Here is a 26,136-nt window from a genome sequence, read left to right as displayed (position 1 = left end):
CACACTTGAAACCACTTTATCGCCATTTCTGTGACTCACTGTGACTTCAACAAAACTGCCGACGTAGTTTACTCCGTCTGCACCTCTGTGCATGTGTGTGTGTGTGTGTGTGTGTGTGTGTGTGTGTGTCGGAGCTCCGCTCTCTGTCACTTTTCATAGAGGACAGATAAGCTTGAGCTTATGTGCTCTCAGGTACCGAAATTTCGACGTTTAACGTGTAAAAAAGGGGACAAATTTACTGGTCACACGTGCGACTGGATGTAAAATTCAGTCGCACACTCTCAAATTTTGGTCGCAAAATGCAACCATTTGGTCGCAGTCTGGAGCCCTGAATCACATCACATTAATACTACTAATTGTAATCAGTAGTGTTATTTAGCCTTGTAGCAGCCTAATAGTAATAATAGTAATTGTAATTTATCTACTACAAGTTACATGGTCAGATAAAATGTATTTGTACAATGCAACTATGTGGTAGGATGATAGAACTGACCAAATGCAATTGTGTAACAAACAGCATGGATAAACTGTGTTTAAATACAGCTGCAGGAGAAGGGACATCCAGTAGTAGTACTCCAGGGACCAGTGACACACAGGCCAGGAACACACAGCCTGCATCAGGTGCGTCTATTTAATAGTATTTATTCAAGCCACATCCATACTTTAAAGTACAATAGAATAGGGCTGCAACTAACGACTATTTTCATTGTCAATTAATCTGTTGATTATTTTCTGGATTAATGGATTAGTTGTTTGATCTATAAAATGTCAGAAAATGGTGAAAAATGTTGATCAGTGTTTCCCAAAAAGCCCAAGATGACGTCCTCAAATATCCTGTTTTGTACTCAACCCAAAGATATTCAGTTTACTGTCCCAGAGGAGAGAAGAAACTAGAACATACTCACATTTAACAAGCTGGAATTAAAGAACTTTTACTAATTGTCTTAAAAATTAACCAAACCGACTAATTGATTATCAAAATAGTTGGCGATTAATTTAAAATTTGACAACTAATCGATTCATCTTTGCAGCTCTACAATAGAAACAGGTTAGCATGTATTAAAATACAATAGCTTGTTTTCTTAAAGAAGTTCAACCTCATTCATGATCATTTCACTTATTACATTAAACACTGCTTGTCTGGCTATACAATATGCTTGAATACAGGTGAAGGTGAAGGGACATCCAGGACCACATCAAGCACTCTGGGCACCAGTGAAACACAGACGACTGACACCAGGGACACGCAGCCTGAAGGAAGTTAGTCCTTTAAATAACTAATTCAAGCCTACAACCATCTGACAAAATGTACTAGAAGATAATGAAAACACATGGAAATCACAATAACATTCCATCCCTTTGAAACTAATTTCAACCACAGTTTTAGTCATTTTCACTAATTTAATGGAACACCACTGATCTGGCTGTTGCAGGTGAAGGGGCCACATCTAGCATTCCAGGCACCAGTGAAACACAGACCACTGAGACCAGGGACACTCAGCCTGAATCAAGTAAGACACTTGAATACTATTTATTCAACCACAATTTAAAACTTCTGTTACTTTTTTCCAAGTAAAACCAAGTTGACATTCTTCATTAATTTATCTCAAACACTGCTGGTCTATTATACTCTATATGCTTTGCTATAGTAATGTATAGCTTAAGCACAGCATAGTAATAATGTACATTTTTTATATATTTACCGTCTGTTGTATTATAACTTATAAGATTATTGACGAATCTCAGAAAACAGCACAAACAAAATAAGAACATTTGATGGATATGGATAAAATGAAGAGTACATTTGTTATTGCATTTTTGCTTGACATTGTGTACCCCTATGAAAGCATTAACATCAATTTTGCATGTATGCATTTGCCTTTAGGTGAAGGAACAACAAACACAACATGCTCTGCCACTACACTGCTGCCTGCAGACACCTCACCCTGCGCAATTCCTGATATCCAGGGAGCACCTACAGATCCTGCTGACTGGCTAGCCCTCTGTGATGCAGTAAGGACAGATTTAGTTAGCAGAGGACCATACCAGACCAGTCCAGACTTTACCTTTCCAAAAAGAGATGATGGGAGAAGCTGCCACCACAACCACTTCTACAGGAAATTAGTAAATGGGGAGGAAATCAAGAGAAGCTGGCTTGTATATTCAAGGAAAAAAAAATACTCTGCATTGCTTCTGCTGCAAGCTCTTTTCACAGAAAAATTATCACCTCATTAGTAGTGGCCTAAATGACTGGAAGAATTGTAGTGAAATCCTGAAAAGCCACGAGCACAGTCCAGAGCATGCGGGGCACATGACAGCATGGAAGGAATTGGAGACTCGACTTGAAAAGGGCCAGACAATTGATCAAATGGAAATGGCACTCCTTCAAGCTGAAAGGAGCAGGTGGCGTGAAGTCCTGACCAGGTTGGTGGCCATAATACAGTCTTTGGCCGAGCGAAATATTCCCCTGCGTGGGAACTCAGACAGGCTATACCAGCCAAATAATGGAAATTTCCTTAAGAAAGTTGAGCTCATGGCCAAGTTTGACCCTGTCCTCAAACAGCATGTTGCTGATGTGATGTGGATCGTTATCGGCCGATAAAGGCTTTAAATAGTTTGATCGGTGGTCTCCATAAAGGCCAATCAGATAGGCCGATCAGATAACGCACTACTCGTGAGAAAATGTTCTATACGCAGCTAAGTTACACACCAACCAGACGGCCGACCGTCGGCAGAAAAAGCAGTTGGACTGATCAGGTACTGAACTGGTCTCCCCGAGTTGGTCAAAAAAAGTGTCTCGGAACCAGGGTGGGAAATTAGCCTTGTATCCTTGTAATGGATTGGACCGTTTTTGGACATTTTCGGATTTTGCTGCTTCATAATAAAAACATTCAAATACCAAAATAACGGAGGACTTTTATTGTGAAGAACTTACAGGAAATGAAACCGTTCACAGCCAGGGCTTTGACCACGCATAGTCGAGTAGCTAGTTTTCAGCGGTAGTCCGGGACGCCATGTAACTAGCTAGCTAGCTAGCTGAGCTGAAGTACAGACGAAAGGAAAATTATCTGTTAAAAAAATGTGGCGACATATCCCCGGTGTTAAGAGGCCTGCCGTGGAGTCGGCAGTAGCTATGGATGTACAAGCTGTTGAATCAGAATCAGAAAGGGCTTTATTGCCAAGTACGTTGCACATACGAGGAATTTGTCATGGTGTTGTTGGAGCATGTCACACATACAAATATAAGAAGGATAAAAAGATATAAACAATATTAGTATAAACATATACACACAGTACGTATTAATAACGATAAAATAAATTTAAATAAATAGTAAAATAAGTTAAACAGTAGTGAAAAGGGACGCTACAGCAGAGTAGGTACAGTGGCATGAGGAGCCAGAGGTGGGATGTGGAGAGAGTCAGAGTGGATTCCGGGCCTTGTTTAGAAGGCTAGTGGCGGAGGGGAAAAAACTGTTTATGTGGCGTGAGGTTTTGGTCCTGATGGACCTCAGCCTCCTGCCAGAGGGGAGTGACTCAAAGAGCTTGTGTCCGGGGTGGGAGGGGTCAGCCACAATCTTTCCAGCACGTTTCAGAGTCCTGGTGGCGTATAGGTCCTGGAGCGGCGGCAGATTGCAGCCAATCACCTTCTCAGCTGACCGAATGACACGCTGCAGCCTGCCCTTGTCCTTGGCAGTGGCAGCAGCGTACCAGATGGTGATGGAGGATGTGAGGATGGACTCAATGATGGCTGTGTAGAAGTGCACCATCATTGTCTTTGGCAGGTTGAATTTCTTCAGCTGCCGCAGGAAGTACATCCTCTGTTGTGCTTTCTTGACTAGGGAGCTGATGTTCAGCTCCCACTTGAGGTCCTGGGAGATGGTAGTTCCCAGGAAGCGGAAAGACTCCACAGTGTCGATTGTGGAGCCACAGAGGGTGATGGGGGCAGGTGGGGCTGGGTTCTTTCTGAAGTCCACAACCATCTCCACTGATTTTAGAGTGTTGAGCTCTAGGTTGTTTTGCTTGCACCAGGTCACCAGGTGGTCAGCCTCCCACCTGTAGGCGGACTCGTCTCCATCAGAGATGAGTCCGATGAGGGAGGTGTCGTCCGCAAACTTCAGAAGCTTGACGGACTGGTGACCGGAGGTGCAGCTGTTGGTGTACAGGGAGAAGAGCAGAGGAGAAAGAACGCAGCCCTGGGGGGATCCGGTGCTGATGGTCTGTGAGTCGGAGACGTGTTTCCCCAGCATCACATGCTGCTTCCTGTCAGACAGGAAGTCAGTGATCCACCTGCAGGTGGAGTCAGGCACACCAAGTTGGGAGAGTTTCTCCTGAAGCAGAGCCGGGATGATGGTATTGAAGGCAGAGCTGAAGTCCACAAACAGGATCCTGGCGTAGGTTCCTGCGGAGTCCAGGTGCCGGAGGATGTAGTGGAGGGCCAGGTTGACTGCATCATCTACAGACCTATTGGCTCTGTAGGCAAACTGCAGGGGGTCCAGGAGGGGGTCGGTGATGGTCCTTGGCTTCTTGGGAACAGGGATTATGGTTGAGGTCTTGAAGCAGGCTGGCACGTGACATGTCTCCAGTGAGGTGTTAAAAATGTCTGTGAACACTGGAGACAGCTGGTCAGCGCAGTGCTTCAAGCTGGATGGGGAGACAGCATCCGGTCCAGCAGCTTTCCTGGGATTCTGTCTCCTAAAGAGTCTGTTGACGTCCCTCTTGTGAATGGAGAGGGTCGTCACTGAGGTGGGAGGGGGGGTGGAGGTGGAGGGGACCTTTAAGGAGGGCATTGGTGGGGGGGCCCAGGACCCTGCTGAGGTGGGCAAGGTGGAGGTGATGCACAGTGGCTGTAGCTGTAGGGAGGTGTCGTGGGGGATGGTGTCAGGACTGTCCTTTTGTCTTTCAAATCGACAGTAGAACTCGTTCAGGTCGTTGGCTAGGTGTCGGTCATTGAAGGAGTGGGGGGTTTTAGGCTTGTAGTTGGTGATCTGCCTAAGTCCTTTCCAGACAGTCGCAGAGTCTTTAGCTGAGAACTGGCGTTGGAGCTTCTCAGAGTACCGATGTTTAGCCTCCTTCACTGCCTTGCTAAATTTGTACTTTGACTCTTTAAATCTGTCTTTGTCCCCACTCCTGAACGAGTCTTCCTTAGCCAGCCTTAACCTTCTGAGTTTGGCTGTGAACCAGGGTTTGTCATTGTTGTAACTCACCCTGGTGCTTGATGGAACACAGCAGTCCTCACAGAAGCTGATGTATGACGTCACAGCCTCTGTGTACTCATCCAGACTGTTGATAGCAGTCCTAAACACATCCCAGTCAGTAGAATCCAAACACGACTGGAGATCCTCCACAGCTACACTGGTCCACTTTCTTGATGTCCTCGCTACAGGTTTGCAGAGCTTTAGTTTCTGCCTGTAGGCGGGGATCAGGTGGACCATGACGTGGTCAGAGTGTCCCAGTGCAGCACGGGGGACGGCGTGATAAGCATCCCTGACTGTGGTGTAACAGTGATCCAGAATGTTCTCCTCTCTGGTCGGGCATTTAATATGTTGTCTATATTTAGGGAGTTCATGAGTGAGGTTCCCTTTATTAAAGTCACCAAGGACAATAACTAGGGAGTCCGGGTTGGTCCGCTCCACACACAGTATCTGGTCGGCAAGCATGCGCTACGCGTCCTGCACGTTGGCCTGCAGTGAGATGTAAACACCGACCAGAATGAATGAATGGAACTCACGGGGTGAATAAAAAGGCTTACAGTTTATGATGAAATACTCCAGGTCAGGAGAACAATGCTGCTGGATCACTGTCACGTCGTTGCACCAACCGCTGTTGATGTAGAAACAGATTCCTCCACCTTTAGTTTTGCCGGAGAGGTCCGTGTCTCTGTCCGCTCTGAAAAGCTGGAAGCCTGCCAGCTGCAGCGCAGAGTCCGGTATTATTCCACAGAGCCACGTCTCCGTGAAGCACAAAACAGCAGATGAAGAAAAGTCCCTGTTTCCCCCCAACAGCAGTTGTAATTCCTCCACTTTGTTGGGCAGAGAGCGCACATTAGAGAGGAATATTCCAGGTAACGGTGTGCGTGATCCTCGCTGGCGGAGATGCACCAGCGCACCGGCCCGTTTCCCTCTCCTCCGGCGTGTCGCTGCGTGAGCAAAGGTGAGCGCACCTTTGACCAGAATGTCCAAAATTTCCAGTGAAGGGAGAAGACAAGTGGGAAATAAGTCTGATGGTGTTGTTCCCCTGAAGTTCACGAGCTCTTCACTTGTGAATGAGATACGGGTACCATCGCAAGAAACAAAGTTAAAACACAAAACAAAACAAAACAGAGCGCTCCAACACACCGTGTCACCATTCTGTGGCGCCATCTTTTTACACAAATCAACTGTGAGGATGAAGTAAAGAAAAAGAGAAGGGACTTTTCGAACAAGTGGCGATTAACAAAACGTACAGCGAAAGACCGTGCAAAATATTTCTGACCGTCCGGCCAACCTGTATACATTTTAACGTCAATGTAGACTGTAACGATGTTTAAGTCGCTTGAAAGCTGCTGCCGTTTTAATCCTGTTGGCTCTCTGCTGCTCAGTTCTACCCCGCGACTGACGACACACACACACACACACACACACACTGTGGATGCAGGAAAAACCAGAGATGAGACGTACAGGATGACCTAAATTGAGGACAGCTACACTTAATACACTCGTTATTGTAAGATCAATGATAAGTTAAAGTCCAATAAGTCCTTTATCAAACCGTATGAATGTGTGTCCCAGGCCAGAATAGGATATTAATTTACAATGTAAAGATCAACAAGCTACTGACACATAATCTCCATCTCCATCTCCATCTTCTTCCGCTTATCCGGTAATGGGTCGCGGAGGTAACAGCTCCAGCAGGGGACCCCAAACTTCCCTTTCCCAAGCCACATTAACCAGCTCCGACTGGGGGATCCCGAGGCGTTCCCAGGCCAGGTTGGAGATATAATCCCTCCACCTAGTCCTGGGTCTTCCCCGAGGCCTCCTCCCAGCTGGACGTGCCTGGAACACCTCCCTAGGGAGGCGCCCAGGGGGCATCCTTACCAGATGCCCGAACCACCTCAACTGGCTCCTTTCGACGCAAAGGAGCAGCGGCTCTACTCCGAGCTCCTCACGGATGACTGAGCTTCTCACCCTATCTCTAAGGGAGATGCCAGCCACCCTCCTGAGGAAACCCATTTCGGCCGCTTGTACCCTGGATCTCGTTCTTTCGGTCATGACCCAGCCTTCATGACCATAGGTGAGGGTAGGAACGAAAACTGACCGGTAGATTGAGAGCTTTGCCTTCTGGCTCAGCTCTCTTTTCGTCACAACGGTACGATAAATTGAGTGTAATACCGCACCCGCTGCGCCGATTCTCCGACCAATCTCCCGCTCCATTGTCCCCTCACTCGCGAACAATACCCCAAGGTACTTGAACTCCTTCACTTGGGGTAAAGACTCATTCCCTACCTGGAGAAGGCACTCCATCGGTTTCCTGCTGAGAACCATGGCCTCAGATTTAGAGGTGCTGATCCTCATCCCAGCCGCTTCACACTCGACTGCGAACCGATCCAGTGAGTGCTGAAGGTCACAGGCCAACGATGCCATCAGGACCACATCATCCGCAAAAAGCAGCGATGAGATCCCCAGCTCACCAAACTGCAACCCCTCTCCACCCCGACTACGCCTCGATATCCTGTCCATAAATACTACAAACAGGATTGGTGACAAAGCGCAGCGCTGGCGGAGGCCAACTCTCACCTGAAACGAGTCCAACTTACTGCCGAGAACCCGGACACAGCTCTCGCTTTGGTCGTACAGAGATTGGATGGCCCTGAGAAGGGACCCCCTCACCCCATACTCCCGCAGCACCTCCCAAAGTATCTCCCGGGGGACCCGGTCATACGCCTTCTCCAGATCCACAAAGCACATGTAGACCGGTTGGGCATACTCCCAGGCTCCCTCCAGGATCCTTGCGAGAGTAAAGATCTGGTCCGTTGTTCCACGACCAGGACGGAATCCGCATTGTTCCTCTTCAACCTGAGGTTCGACTATCGACCGAACCCTCCTTTCCAGCACCTTGGAGTAGACTTTACCGGGGAGGCTGAGAAGTGTGATACCCCTGTAATTGGCACACACCCTCTGGTCCCCCTTTTTGAAAAGGGGAACCACCACCCCGGTCTGCCACTCCTTAGGCACCGTCCCCGACTTCCACGCAATGTTGAAGAGGCGTGTCAACCAAGACAACCCCTCCACACCCAGAGCTTTAAGCATTTCTGGACGGATCTCATCAATCCCTGGGGCTTTGCCACTGTGGAGTTTTTTAACTACCTCAGCAACTTCCACCAGGGAAATTGATGACAATCCCCCATCATCCTCCAGCTCTGCCTCTACCATAGAGGGTGTATTAGGCGGATTTAGGAGTTCCTCAAAGTGCTCCTTCCACCGCCCTATTACCTCCTCAGTTGAGGTCAACAGCGTCCCATCCTTACTGTACACAGCTTGGATGGTTCCCCGCTTCCCCCTCCTGAGGTGGCGAACGGTTTTCCAGAAGCACCTTGGTGCCGACCGAAAGTCCTTCTCCATGTCTTCTCCGAACTTCTCCCACACCCGCTGCTTTGCCTCTTTCACGGCAGAGGCTGCAGCCCTTCGGGCCCTTCGGTACCTTGCAACTGCCTCCGGAGTCCTCTGGGATAACATATCCCGGAAAGACTCCTTCAGTCGGACGGCTTCCCTGACCACCGGTGTCCACCACGGTGTTCGTGGGTTACCGCCCCTTGAGGCACCTAAGACCCTAAGACCACAGCTCCCCGCCGCAGCTTCAGCAATGGAAACTTTGAACATTGTCCACTCGGGTTCAATGCCCCCAGCCTCCACAGGGATGCACGAAAAGCTCCGCCGGAGGTGTGAGTTGAAAGTCTGTTGGACAGGGGCCTCCTCCAGACGTTCCCAATTTACCCGCACTACCCGTTTGGGCTTACCAGGTCTGTCCAGAGTCTTCCCACACCCTCTGACCCAACTCACCACCAGATGGTGATCAGTTGACAGCTCTGCCCCTCTCTTCACCCGAGTGTCCAAAACATACGGCCTCAGATCAGATGAAACGATTATAAAAACGATCATTGACCTTTGGCCTAGGGTGCTCTGGTACCAAGTACACTTATGAGCATCCCTATGTTCGAACATGGTGTTCGTTATAGACAATCCATGACTAGCACAGAAGTCCAACAACAAACAACCACTCTGGTTTAGATCAGGGAGGCCGTTCCTCCCAATCACGCCTCTCCATGTGTCCCCCACTGGAGCCCCATACAGGACTCCATTCAAGGTCTCCAAGAAGGCCGAATACTCCGAGCTCTTGTTTGGTGCATACGCACAAACAACAGTCAGAGTTTTCCCCCCCACAACCCGCAGGCGTAGGGAGGCGACCCTCTCGTCCACCGGGGTAAACTCCAACGTAGCGGCGCTCAGCCGGGGGCTTGTGAGTATCCCCACACCCGCCCGGCGCCTCACACCCTGGGCAACTCCGAAGAAGAAAAGAGTCCAACGCCTATCCAGGAGTATGGTTCCAGAACCGAGACTGTGCGTAGAGGTAAGCCCCACCAGATCCAACTGGTAGCGCTCCACCTCCCGCACAAGTTCCGGCTCCTTCCCCCACAGAGAGGTGACGTTCCACGTCCCCAGAGCCAGCGTCTGCTGCCCGGGTCTGGTCCGTCTAGGCCCCTGACCTTCACTGCCACCCATGTGGCAGCGCACCCGACCCCAGCGGTTCCTCCCACAGGTGGTGGGCCCATGGGTTGGAGAGAGAGGTGCCACGTAGCTTTTTCGGGCTGTGCCCGGCCGGGCTCCGTGGCAAACCCGGCCACCAGGCGCTCGCTGACGGGCCCTCCATCTGGGCCTGGCTCCAGACGGGTGCCCCGGGCTTCCTCCGGGCAGGGTCACTCCATCTCTACCTCGTTTTTTCATAGGGTTTTTGAACCATTCTTTGTCTGGCCCCTCCCCTGAGACCACTTTGCCTTGGGAGACCCTACCAGGAGCACAAAGCTCCAGACAACACAGCCCTCAGGTTCATAGGGACACACAAACCTCTCCACCACGATAAGGTGATGGTTCCCGGAGAGGCTTCAAGCTAATGTCTTGTGTTTATTCCACAAGATTTATGGATAAGCTGATTTATAATTATTATAATTATTAGATTATTTTCAAATGTCACTTACCCTGCTGTGCATGAACATAGCTGTTCCTCAATTTGTGTGTTTCCCATTTGAATGGTCAGCGTATGAGGCGGCTCACATTATTGCATGACCTATAGGCTTTAGCTTAAATTTTAATGAAATTATTCTCTCATCGGTTGCATATTATGTCGTGGATATATCCCTTGAATGCATACTGCAGTCCCTTTTGTCTTGCTCTCTCAGATATTTCACCTATTCGCCAAAAATTACTAATTATCTCCTTGGGAATGTCTGACACTGGTGCATACATACTGTAATGGACGTGCCAGGCACGAAAGCTTGACAGGCGTAGCCAGGGGCGGACTGGGACAAAAATTCAGCCCTGGCACCGTAGTCACACCAGCCCACATTACCATGCAGCCCCACCCACGGCATTCACTAATTACATTTGTGTACAGATGGTGAAATAATATAAGCAGTACCTTATGTAACAGATTTTTAAACATTTAATGTAAGTAACTGGCAAACAATGCTACTTTTTAAAGAGCACACGTTTATAACACATCTGTTTATGCCGTTTGTATGCTGTTACTGTCATTCTCTACAGTATGTTGTTCTTTGTTGTCACTGTCTGTCTGTTTCGTTTGTCTGTGTTTCTCTCTGTTGACCTGTACATATTCTCCGTCTGGTTCTCTATCTTTTCATCTGTTTTAACTCTCTAACTCTGCCATTTTAATTTTTTTAAGGCTGTCTGTGATTATACTTCAGGGTTTTTCCTTGCTCAGAATTGGCCTTTGGGGGAACACATAAAGTCGGGGGTCTCGGGGTCCTCCCCCAGGACATTTTGAGGGTAAAAGACTTCAATTCCTGCATTCTGATACATTTTGGGCACCAATTTATGGTAAAAATGTCCATATTTATGGCAAGGAAATCACAAAATTCTGGTGGCAGGTAACAATTTAAAATACAAAATATAATGGAATATTATAATATTCAATAGTCCAGTAAGGGGGCTTTCACGTCCGGGACATGGCGCCAAACTCAATCTCCCCTAGGGCAACCTAAAGGCTAGAACCGGCCCTGACTGAAAGGGTCCTTGTTTAAAACGTCATGTTTTTAACATTTTTAACATTCACTAGAAGCGAATCCATAATTATTAAATTTGGCATAATGAACGCGCATAGTGGACGCGAGCAGACCCATGGGACTGCGCCCGCCCGCTCACATGACTGTTCTCCCGAGCTCATGTAGCTAGCTGTAATAATGGATATAGCTAATGGTTGTAATTCACAATGTGTTCTATTAATACGTCCATGGTATTATCTTATGAAGTTATGATACATCCGAGGGATGTATGTATGCTGTAAAGCCTGTTACGTGGATGTAACGTCATTAGCGTTTCCCAAACTGGCGGGGCTATCAGCTAGCTAGCTAGTTGCTAACATCAGGGGTAGCTAGCATGGTTGTATTAAGATCTATACATAGCTAGCTATATATGCCTACAGACATAGTGATTACATTGCCGGGAACAACAACGATCGGGAACAACGAAAACACAATGTTTAACGTTAGTGAATATTTTAGACAATGAAAATGGCGAGTTCATGAGTTCGCCACTTGTAAGAGACACGAGAGAGAAGCCAAAGCCCGTCTACGGAAAGCCGTTCCACTCCCTATTAAGCCCCATTGTACCGAATTTTGTTGCAGTTCCACCAGAGTTCCACTGGGGGTGGTCGCGGTCCAGTGCAAAATGAATGGGACTCTATGGAGCTAGACGCTTAAATTTGTCTCTTTCGCCTGATTGTCGGTGAGGAATCTCAGATTTGATTGTAGTTTTTGTTTTGTTTGTTTTTTGTTTTTTTGTAAGTTCAACATGGATTATAGGTCGAAAGTTGAATGAACGAGTACTTACGTCCTTTCGATTTCTTACAGATTGAGTCGTTGTTGCCCATAACACGCTAGCATTCTGCTAATGAATGCTGATTGGTCAGTGAAGGACTGATTACGATCGGAGATCCCGCTTGACGGCATCCGAAGCAGAACCAGAATGTCAGAGTGAATATTTCGGCGTGGTCTTTAAAACATTAGCAAACCTCTTTCTAGCACATGTATTGACAGGGAGAGCCTTACCTGTTAGCTGTGTTGTCGATGCCTCGAGAGAAAAAAGGAAGTGACTCAGAGATGGCCGTAAAGCAGTATCTCTGGCCGTATATGTGTATGACGTCATTGACATTTTAAAAGGCTTTTTAGAACAAAAAAGCCACTTTAAAAAAAATCTAACACCCAGCAGTGTGTATTTTCTTAGCCTCCCCTTTCGAATGCAACATTCAAATTACTAGACAAAAAATTATATCCTGAGAAAAGTGGATTTTGAGGGGTATAGCTCCATAGAGTCCCATTCATTCTGCACTGGCCTGTGAGCGCCCCCTATATGGAACTCTGGTGGAACTGCAACCAGTTCAGAAGCCGGAAGTATCCCTTATTAGAAATTATTTGGAGAAGCTCATGAACGAGCATGTTGCTACCGGTTGCTAAGACAACACAAACAAGTCGGTAACGTAGGATACTACGGCGTGGATGGACTCTGTTCTGAATCAGAAGGCAAACACCGGGTGCTCGCTCTGTGAAAGGCGTGGAACACGTAGATGGCCGGTGGTTGTTTACATGTTCATATAACTTTATACATCCTCGAACTGGCTGGAATCATTGCACACATCCTCTCCAAGGAGTGCACCAGCAGTAAAATTGTCCGGAGGAAGTTCATGCAGCAACTGGCAGAGGAGCTGAGAGCGGAGTTTATGGAGGAAAAAAGGTCAGCGGCTCACGGTCCGAGCAGCGCTGCGCACCGCAGCAGACACCAAAACAGAGACAGTGCCAGGTTAGGTTATAGCTAAATGTTCAAATAAGATACTTATAATTGTTATTTGGCTGTTATGAGTTAAGTTGAATGAATTTCCACACCATATTTTTCGGGATATGAATTTATGAAATAATTACGGTTTACTATGCCATGATATGAATTATTGTAACACGTATTACTACTCAAATGTATAATTAAACTCGTAAAAATGTACATTTCTGTGTTATTACGTTTTTCTAAAGATATCCTAACACAATACATAATACAATATTGCAATTAGGTATTTATCATGAGAGATTATAGAGTTTGGAATCTGGCGGTCAAAATGACCGCTCATGGCAGTTCTAGTAGTTATGAAATTCCGGCACTTCTAGTGTTAATACATCCATGCTGAGTCCCCCTAAAGGTCGGATCCTAGAATCGCCCCTGCTTGGCACTACATTTCCTGGAGCATTCTGAAGCTCAAGCACGGAGCTTCCTGCTGCGGTCTGAATTTCTACTATCTTTCTTGCCTAATGAGGTTAATTGCAACACTAAAAAAATCATTCATCCAGCTAATGAGTGTGGGGAAAAGACTCAACTTTGAAGCTATAGCTACCCCTTGCTGCTTAAGTGAAATTTAAATTATTTTTCCCCCGCTTCTTGAATCTAGCTCGTCTAGCTCAAAGAGTAGGCTACCATAGTTGAAGAGTTACCCACACACAGGTTCATACACACCCAATCGCTCGGATCCGGATTCCATGCTCGGAACCATGGATGTAACGCATCGCACCAATCGCACCCATTGAGATATATAAAATGGACCAACAGACCCCGCTGCTCTGGACGGAGACCAGTGAAGGCCGTTAGAAGCACTTTTCCGGTGATGGCTGAGCATTACTGCGCAGCCTCCAACTGAGAGAGACGACGTAAATGTGCCGTGAGCAACGTGTCTGAAAGTTGTAATGTAAGTCTTCTGGTAGCTGTGCCAAGAGAAATTTCAATCATTCCCAATCTTGCAGAGACGGAGAGCGTAGGTATATGTAAGGAGATAACATAGGCACAGGCTAATTATTGCTAAATAAAATGCTAGTTAACATTAGTAATTACACTTAAACAGCTAATGTGAGACGAAACTGCCTGCACGCTTCTCCTGTACTATACGGTAATTTCTCTACTATGCGACAGTAAGTCGCGTGGTTATGACACAATCGTTAGCCTATTTTTATAAAAACGTCTGCTACGGAGCCATAACGTGAGATACAAGGTAATGGAGCCTTTTATACATTGTCGTGTTTCTTTAGAAATAAACAATGGACAAATAAAGTCTTTAAACGCTGATGTAAAGTTATTCGCTGTCAAAGTGGCGCCAAAATGAATGGCAGTCAATGGGATGCTAACGGGGGGTGATCGCTTTGTAGCATTAAAATGGCGCCATAGGAGGTTCCAAGGGGGTAAGCTTTTCCTCGGACCGCGAACCTCCTATGGCGCCAATTTAATGCTACAAAGCGATCACCCCCTGTTAGCATCCCATTGACTGCCATTCATTTTGACGTCACTTTGACAGAGAATAACTTTACATCTGAAGAGTTTAAAGACTCTATTTGTCCATTGTTTATTTCTAAAGAAACACGACAATGTATAAAAGGCTTCATTACCTTGTACCTCACGTTATGGCTCCGTAGCAGACGTTTTTGTAAAAATAGACTAACGATTGTGTCATAACCACGCGACTTACTGTTGCATAGTAGAGGAATTACCGTATAGTACAGGAGAAGCGCGCAGGCCGTTTCGTCTCACATTAGCTGTTTAAGTGTAATTACTAATGTTAACTATCATTTTAGTTAGCAAAAATTAGCCTGTGCCCATGTTATCTCCTTACATATACCTACGCTCTCCATCTCTGCTAGATTGGGAATGATTGAGATTTCTCTTGGCACAGCTACCAGAAGACTTACAACTTTCAGACACGTTGCTCACGGCACATTTACGTCGTCTCTCTCAGTTGGAGGCTGCGCAGTAACACTCAGCGCTCACCGGAAAAGTGCTTCTAACGGCCTTCACTGGTCTCCGTCCAGAGCAACGGGATCTGTTGGTACATTCTTATATACAGGCTGTCGGTACACGATCCGTTCTGCCTGCACGATCCGTTCTGCACATGTGCAAAATGTTCGCGCATGCGCGGTTGTACGAGGATTTACGACACTGCACGATCTGTTCCACGCTTCTGGTCGACAGCCAAGCTAACGTTAGTTTAGCTAACAGCTAATTCGGCTAACCGCTAGCTGATTGTAGCGGTCTGCTGTTAGCCTCCACAGGCAAGCTAATGTTAGTTTAGCTAACAGCTAATTCGGCTAACTGCTAGCTGAGACAGCATGTAATAACTTTAAAAGACCCTCAAAATAAAACTTGAAAATAAACGTTGACATATATAACAAACACCTAACATATATAACAGCTGTTACGTCAGTTCAACTTTACTTGTGCTCATTTAAAATACAATCATTCAATACTTGTCTTTATTGTTATTACTGTGAAGTCTTAATTTAGCTGTAGCCTGCTTTTCCCATTACGTTTGAGTTAACGTTATTTTAGACTGAATCTAGCTGTCAGCTAGCGGTTAGCCGAATTAGCTGTTAGCTAAACTAACGTTAGCCTCCCGGTGGAGGCTAGCCATAGGCTAGCGTGGAACAGATCGTGCAGGTCGTATCCTCGGTAAAACAGTATTATCTTGCGCATGTGCAGAACGGATCGTGCAGGCAGAACGGATCGTGTACCGACACAGTCTATGGGAGGTGTCGGTACACGATCCGTTCTGCCTGCACGATCCGTTCTGCACATGCGCAAAATGTTCGCGCATGTGCGGTTGTACGAGGATTTACGACACTGCACGATCTGTTCCACGCTTCCGGTCGACAGCCAAGCTAACGTTAGTTTAGCTAACAGCTAATTCGGCTAACTGCTAGCTGATTGTAGCGGTCTGCCGTTAGCCTCCACAGGCAAGCTAACGTTAGTTTAGCTAACAGCTAATTCGGCTAACTGCTAGCTGAGACAGCATGTAATAACTTTAAAAGACCCTCAAAATAAAACTTGAAAATAAACGTTGACATATATAACAAACACCTAACATATATAACAGCTGTTACGTCAGTTCTACTTTACTTGTGCTCATTTAAAATACAATCACTCAATACTTGTCTTTATTGTTATTACTGTGAAGTCTTAATTTAGCTGTAGCCTGCTTTTCCCATTACGTTTGAGTTAACGTTATTTTAGACTGAATCTAGCTGTCAGCTAGCGGTTAGCCGAATTAGCTGTTAGCTAAACTAACGTTAGCTTCCCGGTGGAGGCTAGCCATAGGCTAGCGTGGAACAGATCGTGCAGGTCGTATGGATACGTAAAACAGTATTATCTTGCGCATGTGCAGAACGGATCGTGTACCGACAGGAGGTTCGCGGTCTGAGGAGAGGCTTACCCCCTTGATCGCACCACGGTCTCACCATCGAAGAAGAATTGTTTTCCTGTGCGACACCGGCGTCACATCCGCTTTCTCGATGCCAGTGAATGTTGGAGAGCAATGGCGGCGTGCCGGGGATCCTCGTCGAAATGGTTTTTCACCCGGGAGCAGCTCGAAACCACGCCGTCGCGCCGATGTGGAGTAGAACCAGACCGGGAGCTCTCCTACCGACAACAAGCGGCAAATCTGATCCAAGATATGGGTCAGAGACTCAACGTGTATCCTTTGTAAACAAACGACTAGCTAGCTAGACTAGAAGTATTAGACATGCTCTAACCCCTGCAGCGGGCCCGTTACTGCTAGCTAATGTTAAACAGACTGTTGATTTTAGGGACCAAGATTCGTGACTTTCGACATGAATATTTTGTTATTGTGTTTGTTAAACTATTGCTACGCTATGAGTCTTAACCTGGAATCGGAATGTCATTGTTTTATGTTTAACGTTAGATATGCGCTAATATAGCCTGCTAACAGTTGCCAAGCTAAGGGTTAACGTCCAAAATGCCAGTAGCCGAGTTTGCAGCTGTTGCACTGGGTGTCTTTAACTTAACTGTTACTCCTCTGCCCGATCGAGCTTTGCTGATCAAGTAACGACACTTTTCATTAGAATACGAAAGCTGATGTGTAAATGTATTTGACATTACTTGTTATTTAGACGTAGCTCAATTAGCGCTATCGTAAAGCTAACGTAGCTAAGTCACCTAACTAGATTGCTATACAGTGTCACTTGCTCAACAGTTAACTTTTCTTTACTCTGGCCTTTACTTATTTCAAACCGTTGTTTACGGTAATGCTTATACGTTGCCCAATGATGCGTGGCTTTATATAATGACTAGAGCTAAATTGTTCACTCTGTTCTTGGCAACGTGATTTACAGACGGTGAAACCTTACATTTCCCTTGACCCACCCTCCAGCTCTCAATTAACCATAAATACAGCCATTGTTTACATGCATAGGTTTTATATGCACCACTCTTTCACCAAATTCCATAGGAATGTAAGTATTCTGTTACATAATACTGACCTGCAACCTAGTATCACGTGTTGTGTTGTTACCACAGTTGTTACGTTAGTAGGAGTATACATTGAAATGTCTTGATTTTTTTTTGCGTAGATAATATCTCCAACCACCTTATTCTTGGCCGCAAAAGTGGAAGAGCAACCTCGGAAACTCGAACATGTGATCAAAGTGGCACATGCTTGCCTAAATCCCCAAGAACCACCTCTAGACACAAAGAGTAATGTAAGTTTGGGCTCATGCTCTACATATTTTATGGTTGAAAGTTCCCCCTTTCTACATCTGACTTTTCTGTTCTCTCAGTGGTCATGGTTTCCCTATGTATAACTGGCTGTGCCAAATTCCATTGCCTTCTAAAAAGGGCTTCTTTTTAACTGCCCTGGTCTGCTGTTAGTGTGTACCATACACCTAACAAAGATTACATTAATAATAAAATCAGCCTCTCTGTTTGGAGGTTTGGCCTTATGAAATCAGTTGTTAGGGGTATAGATTAATAGACTCATTACAATTGTGATGTAATGACTGTCTATCAAACTTCAGGCATACCTCCAGCAAGCTCAAGAGCTGGTGATACTTGAATCCATAGTGCTGCAGACCCTGGGTAAGTAGTGGTGACTGGAGTGGATGACTTGAGAGAGACATAGCGAACTGTTTATCATAATCATTATCTTTTTCAGTAAGGAAGAAGTGCTGTTGATCGCTATTGAATATATTCATCACAGCCTGTTGAGTGAAATGTTTTATCAGCTGCTGTATGGGTATCTTGTCATTGTACATATTTTCAAGAAATCATGTAAAGGTGACATGTCATTCTGCCATTGCTGACATTAGTCATGAAACATGGCATTGATAAGGCTTTTAGAAATGTTGTCTCCATTTCAGTTCTGCACAACATTTCACGTTAGGTCTACAGCAATGTGTGCTTGCCTATTGATTACATTCAATACTGACAAACTTCTTTCATCCAGAATGAAAGTGGCCAGAGCTACTTTTATTGCACATCATTTATAATGTACATATATGAATTGACCGTGAAGTCCATAAATACCTACTAGAATCTGAATTGATAGCCTTAACATGGAGCGTTAGATTTGTTTGTTTGATCATAAAATGACATGTCACCTCCCAACTGTCTCTGTGTCGAACTCACCTGTCATGTATTTTGTTCCAGGCTTTGAAATTACTATTGATCACCCACACACTGATGTGGTGAAATGTTCCCAGCTAGTGCGAGGTAGAGGCTTCCTTCTTTGCTCTTTGGGCCCTCTGCTCTTATTTGTCCCACCTCAAACATGGGTGGGGAGGGGGGTGAAAACCTTGCCGATTTAATGGTTACATGGCCACACATCTTGCTCTTTTGATCGCCTTTTGAGTTCATTATATGACATGGCAACATACACAACATTTACTGACGCTTATTGGGCCAAGTCCAAGACAGAATTGAAATCATTTTTGTTTTGTCGGTTTGCCTTGACAGTCTGTATCTGAGACACTGACCCCTTTTTAAATATTGGTTGCAGTTGATGCAGTCAAGGAAGTGGTTCTGGCTTAATCTATAAACATCATCCAACTTGCTGAAAGTTTCCAAAATTTAGCAACAGCTTGTGCTTAGTGTTGTTTTCAGTCTTGGCCTTGGCTTAATCAGTGCATTGAAACATTCAGTTACTGACCTAATGATAATAAATGCTTTGGGCTTGCAGAAATGGTAATCCTTTTTTTCCCCCCCTATCCCTGTTTTTCTATTTTTCTGTCTCCCTTACAGCAAGCAAGGATCTGGCACAGACTTCCTATTTCATGGCTACCAACAGGTTGTTATCCTGCCCCTCCTTTGTTGCACTTTGACTGCACACCATAGCGTCCTGTAATGCAGGGTACCCTTTCAGTGTCCAACGGGCCCTACTTGCGCTGGTGGTTATTGGGATGCTTGCCTCCTCCCCTCAGCTCCCCTCCCTTGTTCAAAGGGAGCGGGACAGGGTGGCTTGTAGCGTTACCGGCCCCAGTTGCAGTGCGGTGTATTGTACAAGGGACCACGTGTTGGCACAGATGGGTTGAATGCAAGGTGTGGAGTGTAGTGGTGCGCTTGAAACCCACATGTTTGTTCGGTTGCGAAAAGTGCATAATTCTAAAAGAAAGACACTTTGGTAGCCTGAATAGCAGCTAAAGATTTCACAGATGTAAACATTTCTCGTAGAGGTCTTTCCGGTAAGTACCGCAAATACACTTTTTAAATGTTCTTTTTCATATCCATTTGTTCAAAATGCATCTCCTCAAATATTTATCTTTTTTTATTAAATGTCTTTAAATGCACATTCTCTGGCTTTTCTAAAACATTCTATCGTACATGTAGCTCATGTAAAACATGCCCAAAAAAACATAATTGCAACCCATTAAGGACCTGAGTATGTGTAATACTATAACTAAGGTAATCAGTATAACTATTTGAGTATCTCGCATATTAATTAAAATGCATTTGGTGATTGTGATTTTTTTTCTAAAGCAAGGACAAAACGTTCTTGTAGTGGGGAAACTGGGTCCTTAAAGGGTTTGTTAATATTCAACGGTGGTGGAAAGGAATTCACATTAATGTAATTAACTTCAATTACTTCAAATCAGTTGACAATGTCTGGATGCTGACTGTGAACGGTGTTTGAAGTGCAAGCCGTAGCCAATGCCAGTTCTTAAAATAGCCCAATACTCTTACGGATTGACTCAGTCAAGAAGACTCATTCCTAATGTTTCTAAGGGTTTAAGATGTTTAAATCCACCTGAGGTGGGGTTTTAAATGTCATTAGCCAAATGGCTGTAAATGTTGGCTGTGACTGCTAGCTTTGTTTAAGGCTGTTGTAATCTGACAGACCAGACTCCAGACATTGTACTTGTCTCCCAGTAGAAGGTTACCAGCCAGCTCTAACCAAAAGTGTTTTAAAATGCAGCCCTGCAAAGTTATGGCTAGTTCTTATTTTTTTTAATACCGCTTCAGGCTGAGACATTGCAGTTGAATCTAGCTATATCATGGGCTAGGTTTTTGTTAAGAATCTTTACTTTCATGCAGTGGGATTACAATAGTATATTCATGGCTTAAGTGTCCCATAAATGATTGTGGGGAACCTACTTTCATTCTAAAAAAACAACCGTGGTGCTTTTACGATATTAATACTTGGTTCACCATGAGTGAGCTAACAAAGAACCAAAGCCTTTAGTGGTGCAGTAGTGGGTTTTGTCTACATTTTAGCTTTAAAATAAATGGTGGCCATTTATCTAATTTTATGTTACTGTTGATGTGATTTGTATACGTTGTTCTGCTTGCGTTACTGTTGACTCTTGCAGTTTTACTGTTGCAGAACGATGTTGCACTTATCAAATTATGATTTTTACCCTTGAGTCATAGGTCAGATTAGCTACGATATTTCAATTTAGGAAGGCTCTGTGTTCAGACCATGCGTTCACGTCGCAATACTGTCAGCGCTAGTGCCCGTTGTAGCCATTGATGTGGAGGGCCCACTAGGTTCATCCTTTTTTAACACAGTCCCAGAGACCCATACAGAGGGTTGTAGGAGCAGCCCCTCGTCAGCTAACTGTACAATGATGTAACTGTCACATGGCTGGCCTCAGGGTTCAGGGTTTCACAATGGGCCGACTGCACTTAGCTACCACACGTGGCCCCCACTGCCCTCGCTTTGGTTTTCGTGTCTTAGCATTTAAAACGGCCAGGTTCCTTAAAACATAAATTATTGTTGCATGACACAATTGGATGCTTACTTTTTTAAGCACACTGGGAATTATGTCCTCACATGAATCATGACGTTATTAGAGACCTGTATTGTATCACCTGTATTGTGACCTGGGTTTGACATGTTACATTATCAGAGTTCAATGTATCAACACAATCAATTAATGGCTTATCTTTAGCAACCAATCCCTACAGTAAATTAAAACTGTCCGCTCCCTCTTGTGTTTTTTCTCTCTTTTCTACATATCGGACCAATCGGGACAACGCCTGGCCTGAATCAACTCACATTCCTATATCCTCACATATGCGAAACATTCACTCTTTCTTGCATATACACACACACACACACACACACACACACACACACACACACACACTATGCAGTCTACACCTCACTACCTTCTGCCTCCAGTACAAGCCCACAGTGATCTCCTGTGTGTGCATCCACCTGGCGTGTAAGTGGTCCAACTGGGAGATCCCAGTGTCCACTGATGGGAAACACTGGTGGGAGTACGTGGACGACTCTGTCACCCTCGAGCTTCTTGATGGTGAGATTGAATAATGCGTTTTGCTTTTCTATAATATTTTAGTGTGAATAACTTAACTGTGAAGTAATTTCTTATGTATTGCTATTATTTAGTAAGGTTTTCCATATGGCTGTTTTTGTATTTACTTTTTGGGGATTAGAATTCACATACGAGGTCACAAGGTATAAAGGAGTGTCGGTGTAGTAGCAGAATTTAGGTGGTTTTGTGACAACATGTATGTCTTTTTGTAGAGTTGACCCACGAGTTTCTGCAGATTCTGGAGAAAACACCCAGTCGGTTGAAGAGAATACGAAACTGGAGGGTAAGATGCGCTGCTGCTCTGTTTCATGCATTTGAAAGACGTGTGGCTTGTCAATTTAATTTTAAAGTGTTAGCGCAGGATGTATCAAAGTAGATGGTGTTACCAAAATGGCTACATTACACATAATTTAGATCTTTCAGACTACCAAAAAGCTTAAGGCCCTGTTCAAACCTGGTATTAACATTCCTCTGGGGTGATCTATTTACAAGTGGACAGCTCTAAGTACAGGTGTGAATGCACCCAAGACACATTGAGGACGCATAGAGATTCGACCACTTGGACCACATTCCCAGGTTGTTTAGCAGTGTGTACGCACATTAGTCAACAGGCATCCTCTGCGTAAGCAGAGCGTTTTCAAATTGCGTAAACTGGCTTTGTCCTCAACGTCTGAACATTTTGAAAAGCCCACAAAAATATATTATGCGTGGGTCAAACATCTTGGGTGTTTTGGTTTGCCTAGAACAAGCCAAGGAGACCCAGTCTGTATCTTTTTGATATCTTTTTTTCCAGCAGACTAGGCATGGGAAATGCTTTGCTGGTTATACAACAATGCATGTGGTCTTTGCTAACGGAAGTGATTTACATGTTCATTTGCATGTAGAGTGGAGAAGTGAGATCTGAATTGTGGTCACTCAAGACCCATGTGGAGATGCATTCTAATGCCAGGTGTGAACTGACTGAGCTCTCCACTTGTGATCAGATCACCCAAGACACATTTTAATGCCGTGTCTGAACAGGGCCCAAGTATCAAACACACTTTTGAAAACAATTTAAATATCCATAGTATGGGAACTATAAATTTACACCCCAGTTTGGCCAACAACTTTACGGCAGTGGCTGGTGCCAGCTTTAAAAATCACAAATATGAACAGAACAGGAATCTTCTGTTAAACCCCCTTCAGGGAGCTTACTGCTAACTAAAACCTAACAGTGTCACAACTCATTTTATCCCCTAGGCGACACAAGCTGCCAAAAAGCCCAAGGGTGACAGCACTCAGTCGGCTGACAACTCCTTTGCTGGGCCTTCCATGCTCCAAGATCATGGTGATGCCTCCTCCAACCCAAGTTTTTCCAAAGCAGGCGCTCCCTTTACCGTGCCCATGCCTGGCCAATCCGGAGGTGCACCCCTGTCGTTGGACTCCTTGGCTGGCACGTACAACCCAGCTAGCCACAGTGAGTGGCCCCTGGGCAACCAGAGCCAAACAGGGTACCCTTCAACCTGTATAAAACAGGAACCCCTCAGCATCCCTATCCAAGAGCCGACTCTGTCCTTGCAGACCTCCACTTCCTCTTTGCTTCAGCATCTGCCGGTATGCAAGACTGAGAAAACACTAGACTTCATCCCTGTCATCAAACAGGAACAAAAAGGACCTGTTGGGAGCGGAGTGGGCAAGCATCAGCCACCAGCTCAGCCTCCTCCACCACAGCCGTCACCCGCTCAGAAGCTGTCTCTGGACAAATACAGAGAGAAACAAGCTGCAGAGCTGGCTGTCTCTGGGCAGAAACGCGGTCACGAACCGCATGGTGGAAATATGGATTGTGATGCGAGGGGCGATATGTTATCTTTCTCCTCTTCTACCTATGCACCATCCTCTGCGAGCCAAGCGGACCATAGAAAACATTCACAGCCCCACCAAACGTCCCACGGTGGTGTCGGGAGCACCACTGCCTCCCCAATGAAAATGAAAGTCCCCTCCTCCTCAACTTCAGGGCAAGATAGACGTCATCACGGTGACAAACGGGACAAAGGCTCGCTTAAACTCCGCCTGGCCGTTCCTGGGTCTGGTAGCAGCTCCCAGCTGGATAAAAGTGGACAGCCAAGCAAAGATGAGCTCAAGATGAAGATTAAAGTCTCATCGTCGGAGCGCCACAGCTCGTCGGACGAAGGCATGGCGGCCAACAACAACAACAAGAGCAAACATTCCAGCCCTCTGGCGAGCAAGGAGAAACAACATCGTGGAGCAGATCACAACCTCCATCGCCACCACAAGCACAGTCACCCTCATCCACACACGCACAGCGGGAACGGCGGCGGCAGCCTGCTACGTGGTCCTCCAGGACTGGTCAGCGTGGAAGGGACTCCGCTCGCTCCTCCCGGATCCACCTCCTTGTCTTCTTCGCGCAAGAGGGCCTACCCCGAGGCAAGCCACAACCACCACCCACCACCCTCCTTCTCCACTTCATGCTCGAAAGTGAGCAAAATCTCCAAGGGTGGCACTGGTGCTGCAGGTACTACATCTTTTTCTCTCCCCTTTTCCCCTCCTTGCTCCTCTCCTGTACTGCAGTGTGTCTCGTCTGGCTTGCAGCTCTATGGCTAACCTCCCTCCCTTCCCCCTCCCCCTCCTCCTCCTTATTCTTGTTTCTCCTCCTCCCCCTCCTGTCACACCCAGGTGGGCTGCGGACCTCTCAGCAGTACCCTCCTCCTAGCGAATCGCCACATGAAGTAGGAGAGCAGAGACACTGAGTCTACCGCTCTGCAGCCATGGACAACCCCATGGAAATGGCAACAGACTACCCACACCTCAGACTTTGAAGACTATGCTCACCTCCCTGTTAAGTGCCCTAGGAAAATAACTCATTATGTCATGATAAACCCTTTACTGAAAGGCAGAAAAACTTATCTGCAAAAAAAGAAAAAGATCAGTATTGTTGGACTTCTCAATTTTTGAGAGATAAGAAAGATGAAAAAGAAATTATGCTTCCTGACTGTCGGATCTCTGGGCTGTGACGCTCAGTCCTGTCTTTCTGTTAGTGTGTTGAATTGCTGCTTGGTTCTCCTTCCTCCTCAAATGAGTCTAGAAATGTGCAAAGGTGTGTGTATGTGTGTGCGTGTGCGTGCGCGTGTGTGTTTTCATCGCAGGGAAAGTCCTTCCCACATTTCAGATCTCCATATGGGAAAACAAAATTATTACAAGTACTACGAGAGGCATGGAAGGTACACCTACTTCATTTTCTTCCTCTAATTTTTTTTTTTTAACGTGTAATTTAATTTAATCACATTTCTGCGGTTGTATGGAGGAAGCCAGTGGCCAGCTGGAGATGAGTTCAAGTTATGTTTGCTGGCGTACCATTTAGTACTCTTGATGGATGCAAAACATTTTTTTTAGATGTAAAGTTTCATCTCCTCAATTTCTTTCTTGTCTTGATTTCTTTTTATACTTAAGTACTGTGCATATGATATGCATGTTTCAATCATCAATGGGATTTAAAAGGAGAACGCGTACTTGCTGTTTACAGAAAGTGGAGATACATGTACATACGTTTTTGTATGTTTAAAGAAAAAAAAAGAAGCTATACCATGACTACTCAGGTTTAGAGCTGCTTGTAAGTATAACTATAATACCTAGAAAAGACTTATTTTGTTGATCAATGGATTGGGCATCATCGGGTGAATGATTCCAGTGGTGTGTGCTTCTTACCTTCCTACAGGGGGTGCTGTACTGTTCTTTTCCATCACAGGGAATATCAGTTGATGCCCTCAGTAACACAGGCAACATCCAAAACCTACTTATCACATCAGAGCGATGCAATTTGTACCAAAAATATAATTTTTTTTTGGACCTATAAGTAAACCTTAAGCTGGATGCCAAAGGTTGTGCCTCAAAAAGAAATGGTAGTAGTGTGCTATTAAAATTTACATAACCCTTTTTTCTTTGAAGTGCATCAGACATAATTTCATGACATGAAGCTGTGGCCCTTAGATGTCAGCCCATAAAGGGGATACATGTAAGTATTATTCAATCAGCCATTAACATTGTATGATGTATTTAAAAAAAATCCCAGCAACAGTTGTCACAAGAGTGACCAATTGTCCAAATGCAACATGACCTGCTGGATATTTTGTCACTGATGTCCTTATCCAATTGGTTGAATTTACATTTGCAGCCATGTACCTGTCCGGACACGTCTTCACATGATTTTCATACATTAAACGCTATATTGTTCTCAAATCTTGACATGACCGTCCCCTCTGTTATTGACTGGGATTGTTACTCAT

At 45.4% G+C, this 26,136-nt stretch overlaps 1 protein-coding gene and 1 long non-coding RNA gene across 7 annotated transcripts; both read left to right on the top strand.

The window, feature by feature from the left end:
• On the top strand, positions 1-26,095 carry LOC116044510. Of its 2 annotated transcripts, none has more exons than XR_004103687.2 (2): positions 1-123; positions 24,951-26,095. It is a non-coding gene; the product is annotated as an uncharacterized LOC116044510 (long non-coding RNA). The 2 variants fall into 2 exon arrangements; XR_004103686.2 differs by having other exon boundaries at positions 3-127.
• ccnt2a (cyclin T2a) lies at positions 16,513-25,906 on the top strand. 5 transcript variants are annotated; one of them, XM_031291744.2, is made up of 10 exons: positions 16,519-16,760; positions 17,458-17,539; positions 17,657-17,785; positions 18,101-18,161; positions 18,732-18,794; positions 19,323-19,368; positions 21,675-21,838; positions 22,069-22,139; positions 23,096-24,368; positions 24,530-25,906. In XM_031291744.2, the coding sequence occupies exons 1-10, from the start codon at positions 16,603-16,605 to the stop codon at positions 24,601-24,603; spliced, it is 2,121 nt and encodes a 706-aa protein (XP_031147604.1). In that variant the 5' UTR covers positions 16,519-16,602; the 3' UTR covers positions 24,604-25,906. The 5 variants fall into 5 exon arrangements, 3 of the variants coding, with proteins under 3 accessions (XP_031147604.1, XP_035860054.1, XP_035860055.1); XM_036004161.1 differs by lacking the exon at positions 18,732-18,794; XR_004103682.2 differs by lacking the exons at positions 23,096-24,368; positions 24,530-25,906 and having other exon boundaries at positions 16,513-16,760; positions 19,323-19,762; positions 22,069-22,145.
• Positions 26,096-26,136: the final 41 nt, after the last annotated feature.

Source organism: Sander lucioperca, chromosome 8, assembly GCF_008315115.2.
Source record: "Sander lucioperca isolate FBNREF2018 chromosome 8, SLUC_FBN_1.2, whole genome shotgun sequence".
Lineage (NCBI taxonomy): Eukaryota > Metazoa > Chordata > Actinopteri > Perciformes > Percidae > Sander > Sander lucioperca.
This window is presented reverse-complemented; position numbering and strand designations above follow the sequence as displayed.